The sequence below is a fragment of the Schistocerca nitens genome, chromosome 1 (genome assembly GCF_023898315.1).
Source record: "Schistocerca nitens isolate TAMUIC-IGC-003100 chromosome 1, iqSchNite1.1, whole genome shotgun sequence".
NCBI classification, from domain to species: domain Eukaryota; kingdom Metazoa; phylum Arthropoda; class Insecta; order Orthoptera; family Acrididae; genus Schistocerca; species Schistocerca nitens.
The window spans coordinates 683,487,409-683,509,839 of record NC_064614.1 but is presented as its reverse complement, the minus strand read 5'-3'; the positions used below and the strand labels follow the sequence as shown (position 1 = coordinate 683,509,839).

Below are 22,431 nucleotides of genomic sequence, written 5' to 3'. Positions count from 1 at the left end.
AGATTCGAACAGTAAAGTGACCCGAATGTTTTTGCTGTTAGCATCGCTATCAATGTGACTGTAGTCTACGAGAGGATGAGAAGACGCTGTAAAGGCGGCGAAGCAGCTGCTCCTCGTCTGCGGAGAGACGCGTCTGGCACTGGAAAGTGGGTGCTGAACGAGCGAGTGCCGCGCGCCGGCAGCGCACGCTCGCCTCTACGGCAGCACAGCACAGCACCCCACTGCAGGTAATGAAACCCAGCAGGCAGTGCGGCGGCCGTGCTGTGTCCCTTCACACTTTCCCGCTGCTGCACGTCGACAGCCGCGATGTTGCAGTGCCACGTGCCGGAGCGCGCACCCCGGCACCGGGCCCGCGGCCGCTTAATATTTCAGCGCCGCCGCAAGCTGTCGTGGCTGGGCCGCCGCGCTGTTGACTCTACAGAGCAGCCGCGCCGCGTCTGCAAATATTTTGTCCGCCGCAGCCTCGCCGGGCGGCGCGCAGCCCACGAGAAGCAGAAGCTACTCGATACGTACACCGGTCAGCTTAACTCGAGGTTCAGCCCCACTGCCATCGAGGCTTTTTACGACGTCGATGCGGGTAGGATAGCAGTGCAGTGCCGTGGGAGGAGATGGCAGAACGGAGATTATACTTGAACGCTCTGTCGCGGGTCATTTTATCAGAGTCAGAGCTGAGCAACGAGTTTGGCTTCTTCTAAACACTATCGCTAATTTAGAAAAACGACGGGTGACTGGGTCGGAAGAAGATTGCTGCACTATGCTGGCTTTTTTTTATCAGTCTTATGACTAGTTTGATGAGGCCGTCATGACCATCTAATATTCAACATCATTCTATAACACAATATCGCAAACGAAACGTTTATATACAATGCTACATTGCAGGAAAAAAATTAGTAGCCTACAACCTTTTAGCGATTTCAAATTCAGTCAGGATTTATCGCTGCAACAGAGCATATGTACATGAAATGGTTATACGAGGGTGAGTCAAATGAAAACCTTAAATATTTTTTTAAATATTATTTATTGTGCAGAAGTGGTACAAAGCTGTATCACTTTTTAACATAATCTCCCCCACGCTCAATGCAAGTTCTCCAGCGCTTACAAAGTGCATAAATTCCTTCAGAAAAAAATTCTTTTGGTAGTCCGCGCAACCACTCATGCACCGCGTGGCGTACCTCTTCATCAGAACGGACCTTCTTTCCTCCCATTGCGTCTTTGAGTGGTCCAAACATATGGAAATCACTTGGGGCAGGGTCTGGTGAGTATGGTGGATGAGGAAGACACTCAAAATGCCGGTCTGTGATTGTTGCAACTGTTGTACGGGCAGTGTGGGGCCTTGCATTGTCATGTTGCAAAAGGACACCTGCTGACAGCAATCCACGTTGCTTTGATTTGACTGCAGGCCGCAGATGATTTTTTTAGGAGATCTGTGTATGATGCACTGGTGACAGTGGTCCCACTAGGCATGTAATGCTCCAAAATGACGCCTTTTTCGTCCCAAAAGAGAGTCAGCATAACCTTCCGTGCTGATGGTTCTGTTCGAAATTTCTTTGGTTTTGGTGATGAGGAATGGCGCCATTCTTTGCTCGCTCTCTTCGTTTCCGGTTGGTGGAAGTGAACCCAGGTTTAGTCCCCAGTAACGATTCTTGCAAGGAAGCCATCACCTTCTCGTTCAAAGCGCCAAAGAAGTTCTTCACAAGCATCAACACGTCGTTCTCTCATTACAGGAGTCAACGGCCGTGGCACCCATCTTGCAGACACTTTGTGAAACTGGAGCACATCATGCACAATGTGGTGTGTTGACCCATGACTAATCTGTAAACATGCTGCAATGTCATTCAGTGTCACCCAGCAGTTTTAGTCACAACTCGTTGTGCCTGACCTGGACGAGGAGCATCTTCCACTGAAGTCACGCCATTTGTGAACTTCCTATTCCATTCGCAGACTTGCTGCTGTGACAGAGATGCATCACCATACTGAACCTTCATTCGTCGATGAATTTCAATAGGTTTCACACCTTCACTACGCAAAAGCCGAATAACACAACGCTGTTCTTCCCTGGTGCAAGTCGCAAGTGGAGCGGCCATTTTTATAATGATACTGCAATGATATGTGTGCATCTGCACTATGCTGCCACCTACAGGCCATTCTGCACGCTGTTTGTAGCACGCTTACCAACTTACAGGTTACGGAGCGAAAGTTCGATTTATTATTACAAATTTAAGGTTTTCATTTGACTCACCCTCTTATTTACAGATTAATATCACAAGCGTTTCTGAGGTACCAGGTATCGACCCATGCTAAAACATTCTTATCGCTACGTGGTGTAGCCTCCATGGACAACAATGGAGGCGCTGCCCCTGGCATCCACTCGATGGCAGATAGTGAATACTGCCCCGGTATAAGTTAGGCACAGCTGCTCGACATGTTCATGTAGTTCTGCAAGAGTTGTTGATTGATGAATCACATGAGTCACTTCTCGACTGGAGACAAGAACGGAGATAGTACTGGACAAGGAAGTTGCTACACATTGAGTTTCACGGGCAGTGTGTAGACGAACATTATCCTCTGTTGGGACAACGCATTGGCCTCCCGTTGCCAGAACGGCAAAAAAATGGCTCTGAGCACTATGGGACTCAACATCTGAGGTCATAAGTCCCCTAGAACTTAGAACTACTTAAACCTAACTAACCTAAGGACATCACACACACCCATGCCCGAGGCAGGATTCGAACCTGCGACCGTAGCAGTCCCGCGGTTCCGGACTGCAGCGCCAGAACCGCTAGACCACCGCGGCCGGCAGAACGGCAAAGGAATGGGTCTAACAACATTCTGCACCTACCGAGCGCTGGTTATTGTCCTCTCCAGAAACGCCAAAGGTAGCTTATCAATCCAGGCCATAAGGCTTTAGACAGATGCACTCTACCAGACAGCTCACGCCAGGTTTATGTCGTAAGCGCAAACGACCGTCACTTGCGTGCAGGCACTATCACTTTTCGTCGCTGAAGACCACGGGGCGCCACTCCAACCCTCTGAAGGCACCAGTCGAACAGTTCACGTCGATGCTGTTGTGTGACTGGAAGACAAGCTAGGCGCTTTAGTCCGGAACCGCGCTGCTGCTACGGTCGCAGGTTCGAATCTTGCCTCCGGCATGGATGTGTGTGATGTCCTTAGGTTAGTTAGGTTTAAGTAGTTCTAAGTCTAGGGGACTGATGACCACTAATGTTAAGTCCCATAGTACTTAGAGCCATTTGAACCATTTGAAGACAAGCTAGAGGTGTGTGTGCCCATAATCCCACTGCTGGTAACTGGTTCGCGACGGTTTGTATTGAAGCGTTCGGGCTCACAAGCCGTCTTATCTGTGCTGTGGTATCTGTACGACCTGCCACTGCTGCTATTACAATATGAAGAATCTGGTTGGCGTCTGCGCTGCTTGGACGTCCCGAACCTCGTCTGCGGATGTAAGAATGTTACGTGACCACCAGTACCGGCGCCATTGCCCAACCGATACAGAACTTCCAACTTGTGTGGCAATTCACCCAAAAGACCAACCCGCCGTCGGAAGGCCACAATTTGACCCCTTTCAAACTGACTCATTTGACTGCAAGGAAGCACTAATGCGTTCCCGTGGCGTGGTTGATTATTTGCTACATACGTTTGCACCACTCTGACCCTTCAGGCTGTGACCTTTCTCTGTCAAAGGGAAGACACAGATGCCGCCTGGAAGCTATGCCACTACGCTATCAGTACATTTACTATTCCTCAGGTGGCATATGCCATCATCGGATCAGAGTCGACTATTTTTTCCACATGTACTAATTTATTTTCTCCTGCAGAGTATGTTGCAAACGTACGTCCTCAGTAATTTTCCCCTCAATTTAAGGCAGATGTTGAGGGTTGTAGGTTCCTTCTGGGCAGAAATGGCCTCTTTCCCTGTCCGAGTCTGCTTTCTGTATCATCCTTCCTCCGTGCATCTTCCTGTTCCTTCGCTTCGTCTACTTCGTGGTCCCCAATTTCGATGGTAAGTTTATCCGCTAATTTCATTTCTGTTTCTCATTAGTATAATCCTTCTTAGGCCTACTCTCAATCCATATTGCTTGCTCGTTAGAGTGTTTATTCCATTCGACAGACAGTGCAATACTTTCTCACGTTCGCTGAGGATAACAATGCTGTCAACGAGTCTTAACATTGACAAACTGCCTATTGGCTTCTGTCTCGGGTTCTTCGGCCGACGTTCATCTAATGATTTTTCTGACGTTTCGCCAGCACGAGTGGCTGGCATTGTCAAAGCTTCACCCTCCATTGCCGGTGGTGAACTGGAGCCGAGCTCGCGGGCGCAGACTACATGTACCTGGCGCGCCAACATCCGAGGGCTTCTCCGCGGTCATTTCCGGTGCGGTTCTCCTCTTGCTAACTGCGACGGTCGTTCGCTGCAGTACGGGAAGCCAGGATCCGTTTACCTTAAGGCTTTCCTCTTTCTTGTTCAAACTGTTCGCGTGTTTTTGTATTTCTACAGCTTCTCTGAACAAGCGCGTGTGATAGTGGTTCTCTACAGCCAGAACTTCCGTGTCGGCGAATTTTATTACGTGGTCGGTCTCATTCAGTGCGTGTTCTGCCACGGATCCTGGCTTCCCGTACTGCAGCGAACGACCGTCGCAGGTAGCAAGAGGAGAACCGCACCGGAAATGACCGCGGAGAAGTCCTCGGACGTTGGCGCGCCAGGTACATATAGTCTGCGCCCGCGAGCTCGGCTCCAGTTCACCACCGGCAATGGAGGTTGAAGCTTTGACAATGCTAGCCACTCGTGCTGGCGAAACGTCAAAAAAATCATTAGATGAACGTCGGCCGAAGAACCCGAAACAGAAGCCAATAGGCAGTTTGTCAACAAGTGGCCACGAAAGCCTCAACAATTTAGTCTTAACATTGATGTCCTTCCACCCACAGTTTTAATCTAACTGTTGAACCTACCTTCTTTGCTTCTTCGATGTGTATATAGAACAGTAGAGGCGAAAGACTACATTCATGTCTTATAAACTTCTTAATTCCAGGACTTTTATCGTGGTCTTCCATTATTATAGTTTTAGACATTATACAGGGTGAGTCACTAGCTATTGCCACCTAGAATAACTCAGAAAGTATGGTAGTAGTCGCAAAGTTTGTGGGACAGAAGTTACATGGGACAACGGTGGCCGTAATATGATGTTGGTTTTTTGTTGCTAGGTGGGGTCGCTTCAGAGATATGAAGGTCATTTTGTTTTTGTTTTTTTAATGGGATGCTACAGTTTGGTAGTTACTTTCTGATAGCGGCTATCGAGACGAAAACAATGATGGGTAACAGTAAGGTGTTTGAAGGTCAACGAAGGTCACAAAGGTGGCAAGAACGCCCATTTACTGTTGATATCAGTGCAGTGCTGCAATCTTCTTATCATGGAATGAGTGGTATCTCTTATCACTTCGTCACTTCGAAGCACATGCTCTGACAATTCTCTCTCGTATATCGTGCACAATAACATATATAGTTTTTTTTTTACATCTGTAAGTAATTGCACTCCCTTCATCATTCATAAACTAACAGATTTACTAACAACAAGAAAACAATACTTCGTTCATATAGATAGCCGAAGCAAATGTTAGGTCGGAGCATAAGTTTCTTAGAATTTTTCCACAAATTTAATAAACACAACAGATACAGATAACAGATATTTCAGTCGTCGCCGCGTAGGCGTAGCCATGCGGTGTAAGGCGCCTTGCCACGGTTCGCGCGGCTACACTGGTCGGGGGTTCGAGTCCTCCCTCGGACATGGGTGTGTGTGTTATCCTTACCCAAGTTAGTTTAAGTGAGATTAAGTAGTGTATAAGCCTAGGGACCGATGGCCTTAGTACTTTGGTCTCATAGGAACTTACCACAAATTTAAATTTAAATTTAGCCCTCAATAACATATTCCCCTTCATTATTTACAACAATGACTTTTCGATTCCGCGACTGTAGAAACCACGTGGTTTTAAGAGCTCGTTCAGCCATGTTCGCAACGCATTGTCACCCGGAAAGGAAATTGTCGAGTTCTGTCCAATATATGGTGCAAATATTTATGGCTGTTTCCGTTGCTATAACCTCTCTATTGAACTCAAACAGAAGAACACGTCGTAAATGTTCCGAATTCTCCACGTGGCACTCCATTTTCTAGTGTCCACAGCTCCACTCACTATCTACAAATGATAAAACGACAATTAGTAAACTCAACCAGCACCAGTGAACTACAAATAAAAATGTCAATCTATAAATAAACTTACAGCAACCGGAATACCAACACGCAAAACAAAAACGCTACGAACTTGTGCACAGACCAAATATATGCAGCAGAATGTGGGACAGGCCACACGAAGTAGATATTTCATATACACTGACCAGCCAGGACATCGTGAACACCGACCTACTGTCGGTGTAAAACCGTCCAGGCGATAGCAGCGTTAAGTGCGCAGGGAATGACTGCGTAGTCAGACACACGCATGGTGCATGTAGTATGAGTGTGCGTGCCGTCCTTGTATAGAATAGGGAAGACACGCGAACTGTCTGAGTTCGACCGAGGGCAGCTTGTGGTGGCACGGACGCTCAGCATGGGCATTTCGGAAACTGCACAACTTGTCGGGCGTTCGAGGAGTGCTGTGGCGAGTGTCTGAAACCACGTCCATACGTCGTGGGATTGTGCGGCCTCGCGTCATTATCTGTCGGACGTCGTTGGCCGTGCAGACTGGTAAAACAGGACCGGTGGCGAACTGTGGCGCAACTAATATCAGACATTAATGTTGGGCAGAGTCCAAGTGTGCCTGAACACACAGTGCGCCAAACACTCCTAACGATGGGCCTCCACAGCTGACGACCCATGCACGTGCCAATTTTAACACCCTGACATCGGCAACTACGACTGAAATCGGCACGTGACCATCGGCACTGGACGTTGTCGGAGTGGCAGAGCGTTGCGTGGCCTCACAAATCCCGATACCTTCTTCGTCACGGCGATCTGTGGGCGTGAATCAGACGTCGTACCGGGAAACAGCTTTCAACCTGTACTAGGGCCGGAGACAAGCTGACGGCGGCTTCATAATACATTCAAGTGGGCTTCATAATACATTCAAGTGGGCATCGATGGGTCCAGTGGAGCACTTCAAGGCACCACGATGGCCAAGCGGTATCGTACACTGGTTGCAGATCACATAAACCCTTTCATGATGATCACGTTCGCCGACAGCAGTGGCATTTTTCAACAAGATAATGCGCCATATCACAAGGCCAGAAGTTTAATGAAGTCGTTCGAAGAACACAGTGGCGAGTTCCAATTGATCTGCTGATCCTCCAACTCGCTAGATCTGAACCAGATCGAACACGTCTGGGATGTGAGTGATCGTGGCGTGAGAGCTCATCGCCATCACCCCCGGAATTTACAGGAATTAGGTGACTTGGCTGTGCAGATGTAGTGATCCTCTGGCGACCTAACGAGGCCTCATTGCTTCTACGCCATGACGTGGCACCGCTGTTATCCGTCCGAAAAGTGGCTATTAGGTAGGTGGTCACAATGTTCTGGCTGATCAGCGTATTTGCAGGTACAATATACGGTATAATTTCTCAGCTATATGAGTGGCACGGAGACGTTTTGAGTAATAGAAACAATTACGTTCTTGTGGACGGCGAGAGTTCATCACAGACAAAGGCAATGCCGAGAGTGTCCCACGGACATGTGATCAGGCCGCTCAGTTCCCTATGTACATAAACGATCTGTGCGATAGGGTGGGCATTAATCTAAGACTGTTTGCTGAAGACGCTGTTGTGTACGGAAAAGCTTCGTCACCTGGTGACTTCATAGGAATTCAGAATGACATTGACAGAATTTCTATTCGGTGCTATGAATGGCAGATAGATTTAATTACGAATAAATTTAATGTGGACGGGTAGGAGAAACATCTCTGCAACGTTCACATACAGCAATAATGATGCAATCCTTGACACAGATCTAAAATTCTTAAACTACGGCGCACGAGGCGGAGGGTAAATGTGGAGGCTGGCCGTGTGGCATCGCCCGCTCTGCCTGTGAGTGGACATGTGGCTGCTCCTTCAGCAAGGTCCGAGCAGGCACACGGGGGGAGGGGTTTATTAGTTATTGGGAGCTCCAACGTTAGGCGGGTGATGGAGCCCCTTAGGGAAATAGCGAAAAGGTCGGGGAAGAAGGCCAGTGTTCACTCTGTCTGCTTGCCGGGGGTCTCATCCGAGATGTGGAGGAGGCCCTACCGATGGCGATAGAGAGCACTGGGTGCACCCGACTGCAAATTGTTGCTCACGTCGGCACCAATGACTCCTGCCGTCTGGGTTCAGAGGTCATCCTCAGTTCGTACAGGCGGTTGGCGGAATTGGTGAAGGCGGAATGCCTCGCTCACGCGGTGGAATCAGAACTAACTATTTGTAGTATCGTTCCCAGAACCGATCGCGGTCCTCTGGTTTGGAGCCGAGTGGAAGGCTTAAACCAGAGGCTCAGACGATTCTGCGGGGATCTGGGGTGCAAATTTCTCGACTTCCGCTATCGGGTGGAAAAATGTAGGGTCCCCCTGAATAGGTCAGACGTGCACTACACGCCGGAAGCGGCTACAAGGGTAGCGGAGTACGTGTGGAGTGCACATGGGGGTTTTTTAGGTTAGAGAATTCCCTCCCTAGGCCCGACAAGACGCCTCCTGAGACGCGGCAAGGTAGGAGTAGGCAAAATGCAACAGGGAATAACAATATTAATGTGCTAATAGTAAACTGCAGGAGCGTCTATAGAAAGGTCCCAGAACTGCTCTCATTAATAAACGGTCACAACGCCCGTATAGTACTAGGGACAGAAAGTTGGCTGAAACCAGACCTAAACAGTAATGAAATCCTAAACTCAGATTGGAATGTATACCGCAGAGACAGGCTGGACAGTGAAGGGGGAGGCGTGTTTATAGCGATAAGAAGTGCAATAATATCGAAGAAAATTGACGGAGATCCGAATTGTGAAATGATTTGGGTGAAAGTCACGGTTAAAGCAGGCTCAGACATGGTAATTGGATGTCTTTATAGGTACCCTGGCTCAGCAGCTGTTGTGACTGAGCACCTGAAGAATAATTTGGAAAATATTTCGAGTAGATTTCCCCACCATGTTATACTTCTGGGTGGAGATTTTAATTTGCCGGATATAATCTGGGAGACTCAAACGTTCATAACGGGTGGCAGGGACAAAGAATCCAATGAAAGTTTTTTAAGTGCTTTATCTGAAAACTACCTTGAGCAGTTAAACAGAGAACCGACTCGTGGCGATAACATATTAGACCTTCTGGTGACAAACAGACCCGAACTATTTGAAACAGTTAACGCAGAACAGGGAATCAGCGATCATAAAGCGGTTACGGCATCGATGATTTCAGAGGTAAATAGAAATATTAAAAAAGGTAGGAAGATTTTTCTGTTTAGCAAAAGTGACAAAAAGCAGATTACAGAGTACCTGACGGCTCAACACAAAAGCTTTGTCTCAAGTACAGATAGTGTTGAGGATCAGTGGACAAAGTTCAAAACCATCGTACAATATGCGTTAGATGAGTATGTGCCAAGCAAGATCGTAAGAGATGGAAAAGAGCCACCGTGGTACAACAACCGAGTTAGAAAACTGCTATGAAAGCAAAGGGAACTTCACAGCAAACATAAACATAGCCAAAGCCTTGCAGACAAACAAAAATTACGCGAAGCGAAATGCAGTGTGAGGAGGGCTATGCAAGAGGCGTTCAATGAATTCGAAAGTAAAGTTCTATGTACTGACTTGGCAGAAAATCCTAAGAAATTCTGGTCTTATGTCAAAGCAGTAAGTGGATCAAAATAAAATATCCAGACACTCTGTGACCAAAATGGTACTGAAACAGAGGATGACAGACTAAAAGCCGAAATACTAAATGTCTTTTTCCAAAGCTGTTTCACAGAGGAAGACTGCACTATAGTTCCTTCTCTAGATTGTCGCACAGATGACAAAATGGTAGATATCGAAATAGACGACAGAGGGATAGAGAAACAATTAAAATCCCTCAAAAGAGGAAAGGCCGCTGGACCTGATGGGATACCAGTTCCATTTTACACAGAGTACGCGAAGGAACTTGCCCCCCTTCTTGCAGCGGTGTACCGTAGGTCTCTAGAAGAGCGTAGCGTTCCAAAGGATTGGAAAAGGGCACAGGTCGTCCCCGTTTTCAAGAAGGGACGTCGAACAGATGTGCAGAACTATAGACCTATATCTCTAACGTCGATCAGTTGTAGAATTTTGGAACACGTATTATGTTCGAGTATAAGGACTTTCCTGGAGACTAGAAATCTACTCTGTAGGAATCAGCATGGGTTTCGAAAAAGACGGTCGTGTGAAACCCAGCTCGCGCTATTCGTCCACGAGACTCAGAGGGCCATAGGCACGGGTTCGCAGGTAGATGCCGTGTTTCTTGACTTCCGCAAGGCGTTCGATACAGTTCCCCACAGTCGTTTAATGAACAAAGAAAGAGCATATGGACTATCAGACAAATTGTGTGATTGGATTGAGGAGTTCCTAGATAACAGAACGCAGCATGTCATTCCCAATGGAGGGAAGTCTTCCGAAGTAAGAGTGATTTCAGGTGTGCCACAGGGGAGTGTCATGGGACCGTTGCTGTTCACAATATACATAAATGACCTGGTGGATGACATCGGAAGTTCACTGAGGCTTTTTGCAGATGATGCTGTGGTGTATCGAGAGGTTGTAACAATGGAAAATTGTACTGAAATGCAAGAGGATCTGCAGCGAATTGACGCATGGTGCAGGGAATGGCAATTGACTCTCAATGTAGACAAGTGTAATGTGCTGCGAATACACAGAAAGATAGATCCCTTATCATTTAGCTACAAAATAGCAGGTCAGCAACTGGAAGCAGTTAATTCCATAAATTATCTGGGAGTAGGCATTAGGAGTGATTTAAAATGGAATGATCATATAAAGTTGATCGTCGGTAAAGCAGATGCCAGACTGAGATTCATTGGAAGAATCCTAAGGAAATGCAATCCGAAAACAAAGGAAGTAGGTTACAGTACGCTTATTCGCCCACTGCTTGAATACTGCTCAGCGGTGTGGGATCCGTACCAGATAGGGTTGATAGAAGAGATAGAAAAGATCCAACGGAGAGCAGCGCGCTTCGTTACAGGATCATTTAGTAATCGCGAAAGCGTTACGGGGATGACAGATGAACTCCAGTGGAAGAGTATGCAGGAGAGACGCTCAGTAGCTCGGTACGGGCTTTTGTTAAAGTTTCGAGAGCATACCTTCACCGAAGAGTCCAGCAGTATATTGCTCCCTCCTACGTATATCTCGCGAAGAGACCATGAGGATAAAATCAGAGAGATTAGAGCCCACACAGAAGCATACAGACAATCCTTCTTTCCACGTACAATTTTTTTTTTTTTTTTTTTTTCATCAGTCTACTGACTGGTTTGATGCGGCCCGTCTCGAATTCATTTCCTGTGCTAACCTCTTCATCTCAGAGTAGCACTTGCAACCTACGTCCTCAATTATTTGCTTGACGTATTACAATCTCTGTCTTCCTCTACAGTTTTTGCCCTCTACAGCTCCCTCTAGTACCTTGGAAGTCATTCCCTCATGTCTTAGCAGATGTCCTATCATCCTGTCCCTTCTCCTTATCAGTGTTTTCCACATATTCCTTTCCTCTCCGATTCTGCGTAGAACCTCCTCATTCCTTACCTTATCAGTCCACCTAATTTTCAACATTCGTCTATAGCACCACATCCCAAATGCTTCGATTCTCGTCTCTTCCGGTTTTCCCACAGTCCATGTTTCACTCCCATAGAATGCTGCACTCCAGACGTACATCCTCAGAAATTTCTTCCTCAAATTAAGGCAGGTATTTGATATTAGTAGACTTCTCTTGGCCAGAAATGCCTTTTTTGCCATAGCGAGTCTGCTTTTGATGTGCCCCTTGCTCCGTCCGTCATTGGTTATTTTACTGCCTAGGTAGCAGAATTCCTTAACTTCATTGACTTCGTGACCATCAATCCTGATGTTAAGTTTCTCGCTGTTCTCATTTCTACTACTTCTCATTACCTTCGTCTTTCTCCGATTTACTCTCAAACCATACTGTGTACTCATTAGACTGTTCATTCTGTTCAGCAGATAATTTAATTCTTCTTCACTTTCACTCAGGATAGCAATGTCATCAGCGAATCGTATCATTGATATCCTTTCACCTTGTATTTTAATTCCACTCCTGAACCTTTCTTTTATTTCCATCATTGCTTCCTCGATGTACAGATTGAAGAGTAGGGGCGAAAGGCTACAGCCTTGTCTTACACCCTTCTTAATACGAGCACTTCGTTCCTGATCGTCCACTCTTATTATTCCCTCTTGGTTGTTGTACATATTGTATATGACCCGTCTCTCCCTATAGCTTACCCCTACTATTTTCAGAATCTCGATAAGCTTGCACCATTTTATATTGTCGAACGCTTTTTCCAGGTCGACAAATCCTATGAAAGTGTCTTGATTTTTCTTTAGCCTTGCTTCCATTATTAGCCGTAACGTCAGAATTGCCTCTCTCGTCCCTTTACTTTTCCTAAAGCCAAACTGATCGTCACCTAGCGCATTCTCAATTTTCTTTTTCATTCTTCTGTATATTATTCTTGTAAGCAGCTTCGATGCATGAGCTGTTAAGCTGATTGTGCGATAATTCTCGCACTTGTCAGCTCTTGCCGTCTTCGGAATTGTGTCGATGATGCTTTTCCGAAAGTCAGATGGTATGTCGCCAGACTCATATATTCTACACACCAACGTGAATAGTCGTTTTGTTGCCACTTCCCCCAATGATTTTAGAAACTCTGATGGAATGTTATCTATCCCTTCTGCCTTATTTGACCGTAAGTCCTCCAAAGCTCTTTTAAATTCCGATTCTAATACTGGATCCCCTATCTCTTCTAAATCGACTCCTGTTTCTTCTTCTATCACATCAGACAAATCTTCACCCTCATAGAGGCTTTCAATGTATTCCTTCCACCTGTCTGCTCTCTCCTCTGCAATTAACCGTGGAATTCCCGTTGCACTCTTAATGTTACCACCGTTGCTTTTAGTGTCACCAAAGGTTGTTTTGACTTTCCTGTATGCTGAGTCTGTCCTTCCGACAATCATATCTTTTTCGATGTCTTCACGTTTTTCCTGCAGCCATCTCTTCTTGGCTTCCCTGCACTCCCTATTTATTTCATTCCTCAGCGACTTGAACTTCTGTATTCCTGATTTTCCCGGAACATGTTTGTACTTCCTCCTTTCATCAATCAGCTGAAGTATTTCTTCTGTTACCCATGGTTTATTCGCAGCTATCTTCTTTGTACCTATGTTTTCCTTCCCAACTTCTGTGATGGCCCTTTTTAGAGATGTCCATTCCTCTTCAACTGTACTGCCTACTGCGCTATTCCTTATTGCTGTATCTATAGCGTTGGAGAACTTCAGACGTATCTCGTCATTCCTTAGTACTTCCGTATCCCACTTCTTTGCGTATTGATTCTTCCTGACTAATGTCTTGAACTTCAGCCTACTCTTCATCACTACTATATTGTGATCTGAGTCTATATCTGCTCCTGGGTACGCCTTACAATCCAGTATCTGATTTCGGAATCTCTGTCTGACCATGATGTAATCTAATTGAAATCTTCCCGTATCTCCCGGCCTTTCCCAAGTATACCTCCTCCTCTTGTGATTCTTGAACAGGGTATTCGCTATTACTAGCTGAAACTTGCTACAGAACTCAATTAGTCTTTCTCCTCTTTCATTCCTTGTTCCAAGCCCATATTCTCCTGTAACCTTTTCTTCTACTCCTTCCCCTACAACTGCATTCCAGTCGCCCATGACTATTAGATTTTCGTCCCCCTTTACATACTGCATTACCCTTTCAATATCCTCATACACTTTCTCTATCTGTTCATCTTCAGCTTGCGACGTCGGCATGTATACCTGAACTATCGTTGTCGGTGTTGGTCTGCTGTCGATTCTGATTAGAACAACCCGGTCACTGAACTGTTCACAGTAACACACCCTCTGCCCTACCTTCCTATTCATAACGAATCCTACGCCTGTTATACCATTTTCTGCTGCTGTTGATATTACCCGATACTCATCTGACCAGAAATCCTTGTCTTCCTTCCACTTCACTTCACTGACCCCTACTATATCTAGATTGAGCCTTTGCAATTCCCTTTTCAGATTTTCTAGTTTCCCTACCACGTTCAAGCTTCTGACATTCCACGCCCCGACTCGTAGAACGTTATCCTTTCGTTGATTATTCAATCTTTTTCTCATGGTAACCTCCCCCTTGGCAGTCCCCTCCCGGAGATCCGAATGGGGGACTATTCCGCATTCTTTTTCCAATGGAGAGATCATCATGACACTTCTTCAATTACAGGTCACATGGCCTGTGGATACACGTTACGTGTCTTTAATGCAGTGGTTTCCATTGCCTTCTGCATCCTCATGTCGTTGATCATTGCTGATTCTTCCGCCTTTAGGGGCAATTTCCCACCCCTAGGACAAGAGAGTGCCCTGAACCTCTATCCGCTCCTCCGCCCTCTTTGACAAGGCCGTTGGCAGAATGAGGCTGACTTCTTATGCCGGAAGTCTTCGGCCGCCAATGCTTATTATTTATCAAAATTTAAGCAGTGGCGGGGATCAAACCCGGGACCGAAGACGTTTTGATTATGAATCAAAGACGCTACCCCTAGACCACGTGTACGAACAATACGAGACTGCAATAGAAGGGAGAACTGATAGAGGTACTCAGGGTACCATCCGCCACACACCGTCAGGTGGTTTGCGGAGTATGGATGTAGATGTAGATGTAGAATGGGAGGAGCACATGAGAGCGACTGTAGGGAATACGAATGGCCGACTATGGTTTATCGAGGGAATTCTGATAAAGTGTAGCGCATCTATAAAGGAGGAGGTTGAGAGAACCATTCAAAGGTGTGAGATCTCCATCAAGCAGTGTTATATGAGGACATCGAATCAGTTCAGAAGTGCGGTGCTAGATTCGTTACTTGTCGGCATCCTCAATGCAAGAGTGTTACGGAAATGCTTATCGTGACCTTAGGTAACGATCCGAGGGAAAAAGACGATCTCTTTGCGAAAGGCTGTTGGGAACTTCAGAAAACCGGCATTAGCGGCAATTTCAAATCGTATTAGGACGGTGAGGACAAAATAAGGGAGATTAGGGCTCTTACAGACACATTCTGGAAATAAGTTTCCCATCCCACCATTTGCGAATGGAATGACTAGCAACGGTAGGAAGTACTTCCACCACGACTTACAGCGTCTTGTAGTGTGTGTGTGTGTGGGGGGGGGGGGGGGTGTTTCTGTAGCTGTAAATGAAGATACGTAGATACGTGATCGGACATTGATGCTACAAATGGACGACCCTCCTTCTTGTACGCTCAGTACTCGAAACTTATCTGCCACTGGTTTATTAGCTGGAACTACGCTAGTTTTATTAGTACTTTACAGCACATGGAAACAGGAGATTAGTAACTAGAAGATCAGTAACTAGACACTCTGAGACACCACGTGGCTTGGGATCTTTTTCTCTGCTCCGCGGATCTGCTAAAACGAGAGCCACGAAAGAAGATTCAGTCTTGATCCTTTGTCGACAGATGACTGATTGCGTTGGCCGAAATGGAGTAAGTAGGATTAATTTAGTAGCTGTGTTTGAAAAACTAAAACTATGATCGTGTTATTGATTAACAGAAAAGGGCTGCAAGCACAAATAATATAATGCAAGATTCCAACAAACACATTCCACAGCAGTGGAAGCAAACAGTGATATTCCCTATATTCAAGAAGGGGTACCGGTCAGAATGCGAAAACTGTCGAGGTATAAGCGTACTGAATACAGTCTGCAAGATATATTCCAAAATAATTATAAGAAAAATCAGTAAGTTTGCTGAAGTCAACTTCAAAGAAGAGCATTCAAAAGTCAGATAAGAAAGGAGATGTATGATAACACAACTAGTTTCAATAAATTGCTGAAAAACAGGAAATCTATTAAAGCTTTTTATTGTATCAATAGAGGCGAGTTCTTCTACTTTCTTAAACATTTAGTAAAAGCCGTAGTAAGTGAGTATGAAGAGTCACATATATCTATCTGAGGCAAAAGCAATCGAGATAAAGAGAGCATCCACCTAGATCTAAGAGAAGGGTGCAGTTTATCACCTGTGCTTCTGAACCCCTATTTAATCGAAATTATTTTGTGATGGATAAATAAACTCCCTTTTCATTAATTTAATCATAAAAATTCAGACTATGTACTGGACGCTGCTATTTGCAAATAACAAAGTAATTACTGCTATTATTGCGTAAATCTACAAAGAGCAGCATATTAATTACAAATAATCTGTGCTTAACACAGCTGCGGATATCTGATAACGAAAGAAAAATCATGGCATTTTATAGGAATAACCAAATAAGTCCAAAATGAGAAAATAGTAGAGCAGGTAACACATTTTAAACACTTTGGATGTAAAACATCTCTTGATTTCCAACATAACACAGAGAAGTTTAACTTAATCAATAGAATTATTCTGAAATTTCACAAAGTGCTTTCATGCCCAGTTATAATGTACGGAAGCGAAACACGGCTAACAAAAAAGAAGAATACACTAAGACTCCAGAGTGTGCAAACAAGACTTCTCGGACATATAGCAGGATACACAAGACCAAAAGCAAAATACAGAAATATGAGCCTGCTTAGAATTATTGTCTCTAAACGAAAAATAGAACACAGAAGCACACGGAAAGAGCGCAGCAGTAGCACGAGAGGAAGACAGACTAGTAAAAATGTTATGAAATACTGTGAAAATAAAAAAAAAATAGGACGACGAAATATCGAGAGGCTAAAACCAGTTAAGTACGCATAACAGACAAGGCAAAACATATATAGAAGATAATGATGATGGTTCCAACTTGAACTCAATGTGGAACTGCGCTATCTGCGCCGAATACATTGACAGAAAATAAATCGCAACACCTAAAAATAATTAATGTAGAGGAATGAAATTTCGGGTTTCCATTGGTCTAGGTACTATTTAAGCGGTTAACATTGCAAGATCACAGGTTAATGCAAGTGCGAGATAAGCCACTGCAAAAGTGAAATGCTGGTACATTAATAACCGGTGTAATGGCCAGAATGTTGAATACAAGCATGCAAAAGTGTTGTACAGGTATAGGATGTCAGTTTGCGGGATGCAGGTCCATGCCTGTTGCACTTGGTCGGTCAATAGAGGGACAGTTAATGTTGCATGTGGATGACACTGGAGCCAGCCGGGGTGGCCGAGCGGTTCTAGGCGCTACAGTCTGGAACCGCGCGACCGCTACGGTCGCAGGTTCGAGTCCTGCCTCGGGCATGGATGTGTGTGATGTCCTTAGGTTAGTTCGGTTTAAGTAGTTCTAAGTTCTAGGGGACTCATGACCTCAGAAGTTAAGTCCCATAGTGCTCAGATCCATTTGAACCATTTGATGACACTCGAATTGTCGTCCTATGATATCACATATGTGCTCGATTGGAGATAGATCTGGAGATCGAGTAAGCCATGGCAATATGTCGACTCGGTAGAGCATGTGGGCGGTATGTGGGCGAGCGTTGTCCTGTTCAAAAATATCTCCTGGAATGCTGTTCATGAATGGCAGCACAACGGATCGAATAACCAGACTGAGGTACAAACTAGCAGTCATGGTGCGTGGGATAACCACGAGTGTGATCCTGCCGTCATACGAAATTTCACGCTGTACCACAACTTCAAGTGTAGGTAAAGTGTGTCTAGCACGCAGACAGGTTGCTTACAGACCATCAGCTGGTCCCCTTCTAACCAACTCACGGCCATTAATGGCCCCGAGGCAGATCTAGCTTTCATCAGAAAACACAACAGACCTCCACCTTGCCCTCCAATGAGCACTCGCCCGACACCACTGAAGTCGCAAATGGTGGTGGTTTTGGGCCAGTGGAATGCACGCTACAGAGTGTCTGTCTCGGAGCTGTCCTTGAAGTACCCGATTTGTAACAGTTGTGTCACTGTAGTGCCAATTGTTGCTCGTATTTCTGATTGATACCGAGTATCTGCAATTACCAAAATTACTTCCCCAGTATATCTAATATCTTCCACAACGCGTTTCAACCTTCGTCACGCATTACAATGTTTCATCTCTACCGCACTTGTATATCACGTTAGCATTAGTTGGGTGTCGCAGCAGATATTCTGCTATTCCATTCTTCCTTTTACTCGAGGTTTTCATAAGTCAGTTGTTTTTAGTACCTTTACCTTTCTTCCTTGTTCATCCATTAAATATCTGACGGTATTTCACATCAGCACATCTCAAATTTTTCCACTTTCTTCTTCACCGGATACCCAACAGTCTACGATTCAGTCATGCGCAGTACTGTTGAAGAAAGCCTATTCCACTTCCCAGATCTTCCTTCCTTTTGCCACCCTTTGTTGTATCGCTTACACCATAACATCCTTTTATGGCAAAGTCCATTAAAGCTAATGCCGAGTTGGTTCCTTTGAAAATGCACGGCCAATTCCTTTCAGTATTATAGTGAATATTATTCCTAACGTGTTCTGGTCTGTAATTAAGTCGTCGTCATCGTCATCGTTGTCACCGTCGGGACTTTAAACCTCAATCTTTCTTACATTCTGTCTATAACAGACATTAAACTAATCTCTCCATGTGGAGAACAGTTATTTATGCCAGAATAACAGAGCTCTATATACTAATGGCGTGTAGAGATTTACACCGTTATCAAAGAAGCATACGTAAGCGTCACAGGCGAATAAGCATAGGCGAAGCAAGAATATTTTGACATTAGCGAACGTTTGAAATTTTTTAGATCATGAAGGCTCGCGCATGGGCATATAAATGTAACTAAATATAACAGTAAACCATACAGTACACTGGTACACACATGACCTGTCTGCCACTCCGAACCGTAAAACTTGCAACGTTTTTCCGTAAAAAAAAAAAAGCACTGTGTTTATTGTGCAAACAGAGAGCTCGGCAGCCCAACAGCTGAAACGACCTAATCGTGTGTGTGTCTGCGCTAATTACCGTTTTTTCTGCATGCTCCACGAAGTTCCTCCCAGGTCCATCGACAACACAGAGCACTGCAAACAAATGGATCGGTGCCCCTACTCCAGCTATCACAGCAAAACAGAACAATAAGCTTTGTTAGAAAAACACATACAGAGTACTAATCGATTAATAAAAACGAAACTACAGTTATGTGATAATGATAATTTTGCTCTATATAAAAGCACACATTTCAGTCAAAATGGTAATGTACAGCATTTTAATTGAGTGCCTCTGGAGCCATTAATTCGAGTATGGCTGCCAGAAAAGATACAATTAATGTTACACTAATTTAAAAATAACAAAGTCAGGGCAAAATACTCGTTTGTTTTTGTCTGTCTGTGGCAAAATTTGAATTTGTTGCTTCATTAAATACAAGGGTTCTGAAGATATTAACGGGTTTTCGCGATGCTACAAAACCCGAGCCGGGTGTTAATGTTCTTTTGCTAACGTTGACAAAGTGTCTATCAGTTTACGTAGATTCGTTGATAACTTTAAATACTTGCACCGTGTCAAGCACCTAACGATATTCTGTTTCGAGCTTTCCACGCCAGCTAGATTATCTCAGATCCGACAGCACAAACAGTTTCCACCATCTTTTATACAAATAGTTCAAATCACAACCTTCTGCCGAGTAAACGATGTAATCTTTTGTTGAGGAAACATTTAATCCATATGGGATATGTACTTTGAGGAGGACATGCAACAGGTCCTGTCCAAAACTCCACGATTAAGGAAACTGTAAAGAACAGTTGTGACGTCCACTCTGAAACGTGGCGATACATCGTCCCATTTTACTGCAACAAGGTCAGTTTCTTCCCGAATATGTGGGGAAGCTAAATAACTAGGTAGTTGACACTCCAGGTAAGGTCGTATATAAAGCTAACGTAAATTCCCCATAGCGCACTTGCAGTTTGTATGGATTACGGTACAACGTAACTACCTACAGGTACTTTCAGACCAAAATACAGCCCCTGTGTCGATTTACGGAAATGAAAGTTTAAGGTTTTTTCGTTGTCATCCACTTTCACAGTACAACGTTTGTGAAGGTTGTAACCTCCCCACAAAATAAAATAAATAATATGAATATGATTCTAATTTAGTGTAACCTCCCCACAATAATTTATAATCATTAATATAAATAAATATCGTCATTCAGTGTAACCTGCCCACAAAATTCTTTCTCATTTGTAACCTCCCCACAAAATTTCTTTTCACATTAACCTCCACACAAAATTCTTTCTGATTTAATCTAAGCTCTAAATTCATTCACATTTAGCGTAACCTCAAAACAGAAAAATTCCTAAACCTCTCAACAGTAAAAATTATAATTACGTCGTTCACATTCAGTGTAACGTCCCAATAAAAAAATTAATTCAGTAACCTGGTAATAAAACAATGTAACTAACCTCTCAATTAAATTGTCGCTCACTTATGACTTTTCAATAATTCACTGTGAATTTAACCTGGTAAATTTTGGACGACAGCAGTGCTGCGTCATAGCCCTGAAAGATCATTCTGAATAAAAAAGGAAAAAATTCTTACCTCAATGAAGTCGCCGGATGTATCTGCTCTTACAATAAATTTTTCCGGCACAGCTCTGTGCAATGCTGGCCGACCTATCTGTCATTTATGAAAGGAAGCAACTGATTTTTCTATTGCAATAATCGGGATGATCATGGATGGAAGAAATTAGTAAATTCTTTAAATTGAAATGAATGGTTGTTAAAAGTTACTTTTTATGAGGAAGATTATTATTACGAGAGTTTTAAAACACTTACATGCGACTTGAGATAACATTACTACATATGCGCGAGGCTGCTTTTTACCTTATACAATAATACTCAGGTTCCGGCATCGCTGCACCGCGACTGGGCCAGCCAACACGATACCAGACCAGACCAGAGCAGACTCCAGACTAGCAACAACTAACTGCTACAGCTACACAGTTCCTACTGCAGTCAACCCTGCTCTCTGGTCAGAGATTCTCTTATATCTTGCATACCGCAGGCAGCGCACGAGCAAAGATGAGGATGATGCTGAGACAGTGAGTAATCTGAAATTGGCGTGGGAAATGTTGGAACTCGTAAAAATTATTTTTCAGAGACAAGATGACAACGACCAAAACATTAAACTTAAACTTGCAGACGTACACATGTATTTGGGCGAGATTAGCTTAGAATCTGAAAACTATACTTCAGCTCTAGAAGATATAAATAAATCATAGTATGAAGGCTTTCACGACCGGATGACATATCTTCTGGTAAACCTTCCGGGACCACGACCTTACATCCCGGAAGGTTTACCAGAAGATATATATAAATAGATGTTTAGAAATTAGAAAGAAACTTCTCAAAACCGATGATAGGTGTGTAGCGGAAACATTGTACCAGCTAGGCTTAGCTCATTTACTTGCAAGCAATTTCGACGAATCTATAAAGTACTTTTCCGAAGCTGTTGAGGTGCTGGAAGAAAGAATTAAAATACTGGAGCAAAGAAAGGACAGTGGCAGTGAAGTGGCGGAAGAATCCAAATCTGATGCATTTTATACTATAGACGGTGAAATCACAGAAATAAAGGCTTTATTGCCTGAGATTAAAGACAAAATTCAGGATATGAAAGACTTCAAAAACGAAACATTGAAGGCGATGTTTGAGAAGCGCTGTGAAGATCAGCAGGGAAGTCCTGGTCAGGCTGGTACTTCATCTGCATCGTTATCAACATCAGCTTCATCCACTGAATCAAAGCCGGTGTCCAATATCACCCATTTAGTGTGGAAGAAGCGTAAGTTGGACTTGGATATGTCAGATAGTAAATGGAGTAAAACAGAACCTGAGCAAGATCTAGTGTAATCTACGTTAATTTGAAGAGACACCAATCCCTGTTATTGCCATAGCGAGTAGAGGACTGTACATCACGTAATGCACAAAACGAAATCAGCATTTGACATTACGATTATTGAAACATTCTTAGAACTGAAATTCAAATGCTGGTTTAACTTTTTTTGGTGCGAAATACGTATGGTACTGTATTTGTGTTGAAAACAAAGAACATTGGTTACTCTCTGTCAAGACGTGGGTTAAATATGGCACACATTTGTTAAAATTGTAATTTAAAGGCAGGTGATTGTCTTGGCAGTTGAGTTATATGTAGTAGATTAGATGACTGAAATGTTTATAGAACTTAACGTTACATTCAGAATGTTTGGTGAGTTAGTAAACAGATCTAGGACTCTATTAATTGTGTCTTGCCA

At 44.1% G+C, this 22,431-nt stretch overlaps 1 protein-coding gene across 1 annotated transcript; it reads left to right on the top strand.

The window, feature by feature from the left end:
* The first annotated feature begins 306 nt into the window (after positions 1-306).
* LOC126195199 (nuclear autoantigenic sperm protein-like) lies at positions 307-22,120 on the top strand. The gene is made up of 2 exons (XM_049933752.1): positions 307-577; positions 21,576-22,120. The coding sequence occupies exons 1-2, from the start codon at positions 307-309 to the stop codon at positions 22,028-22,030; spliced, it is 726 nt and encodes a 241-aa protein (XP_049789709.1). The 3' UTR covers positions 22,031-22,120.
* The last annotated feature ends 311 nt before the right edge of the window (positions 22,121-22,431 follow it).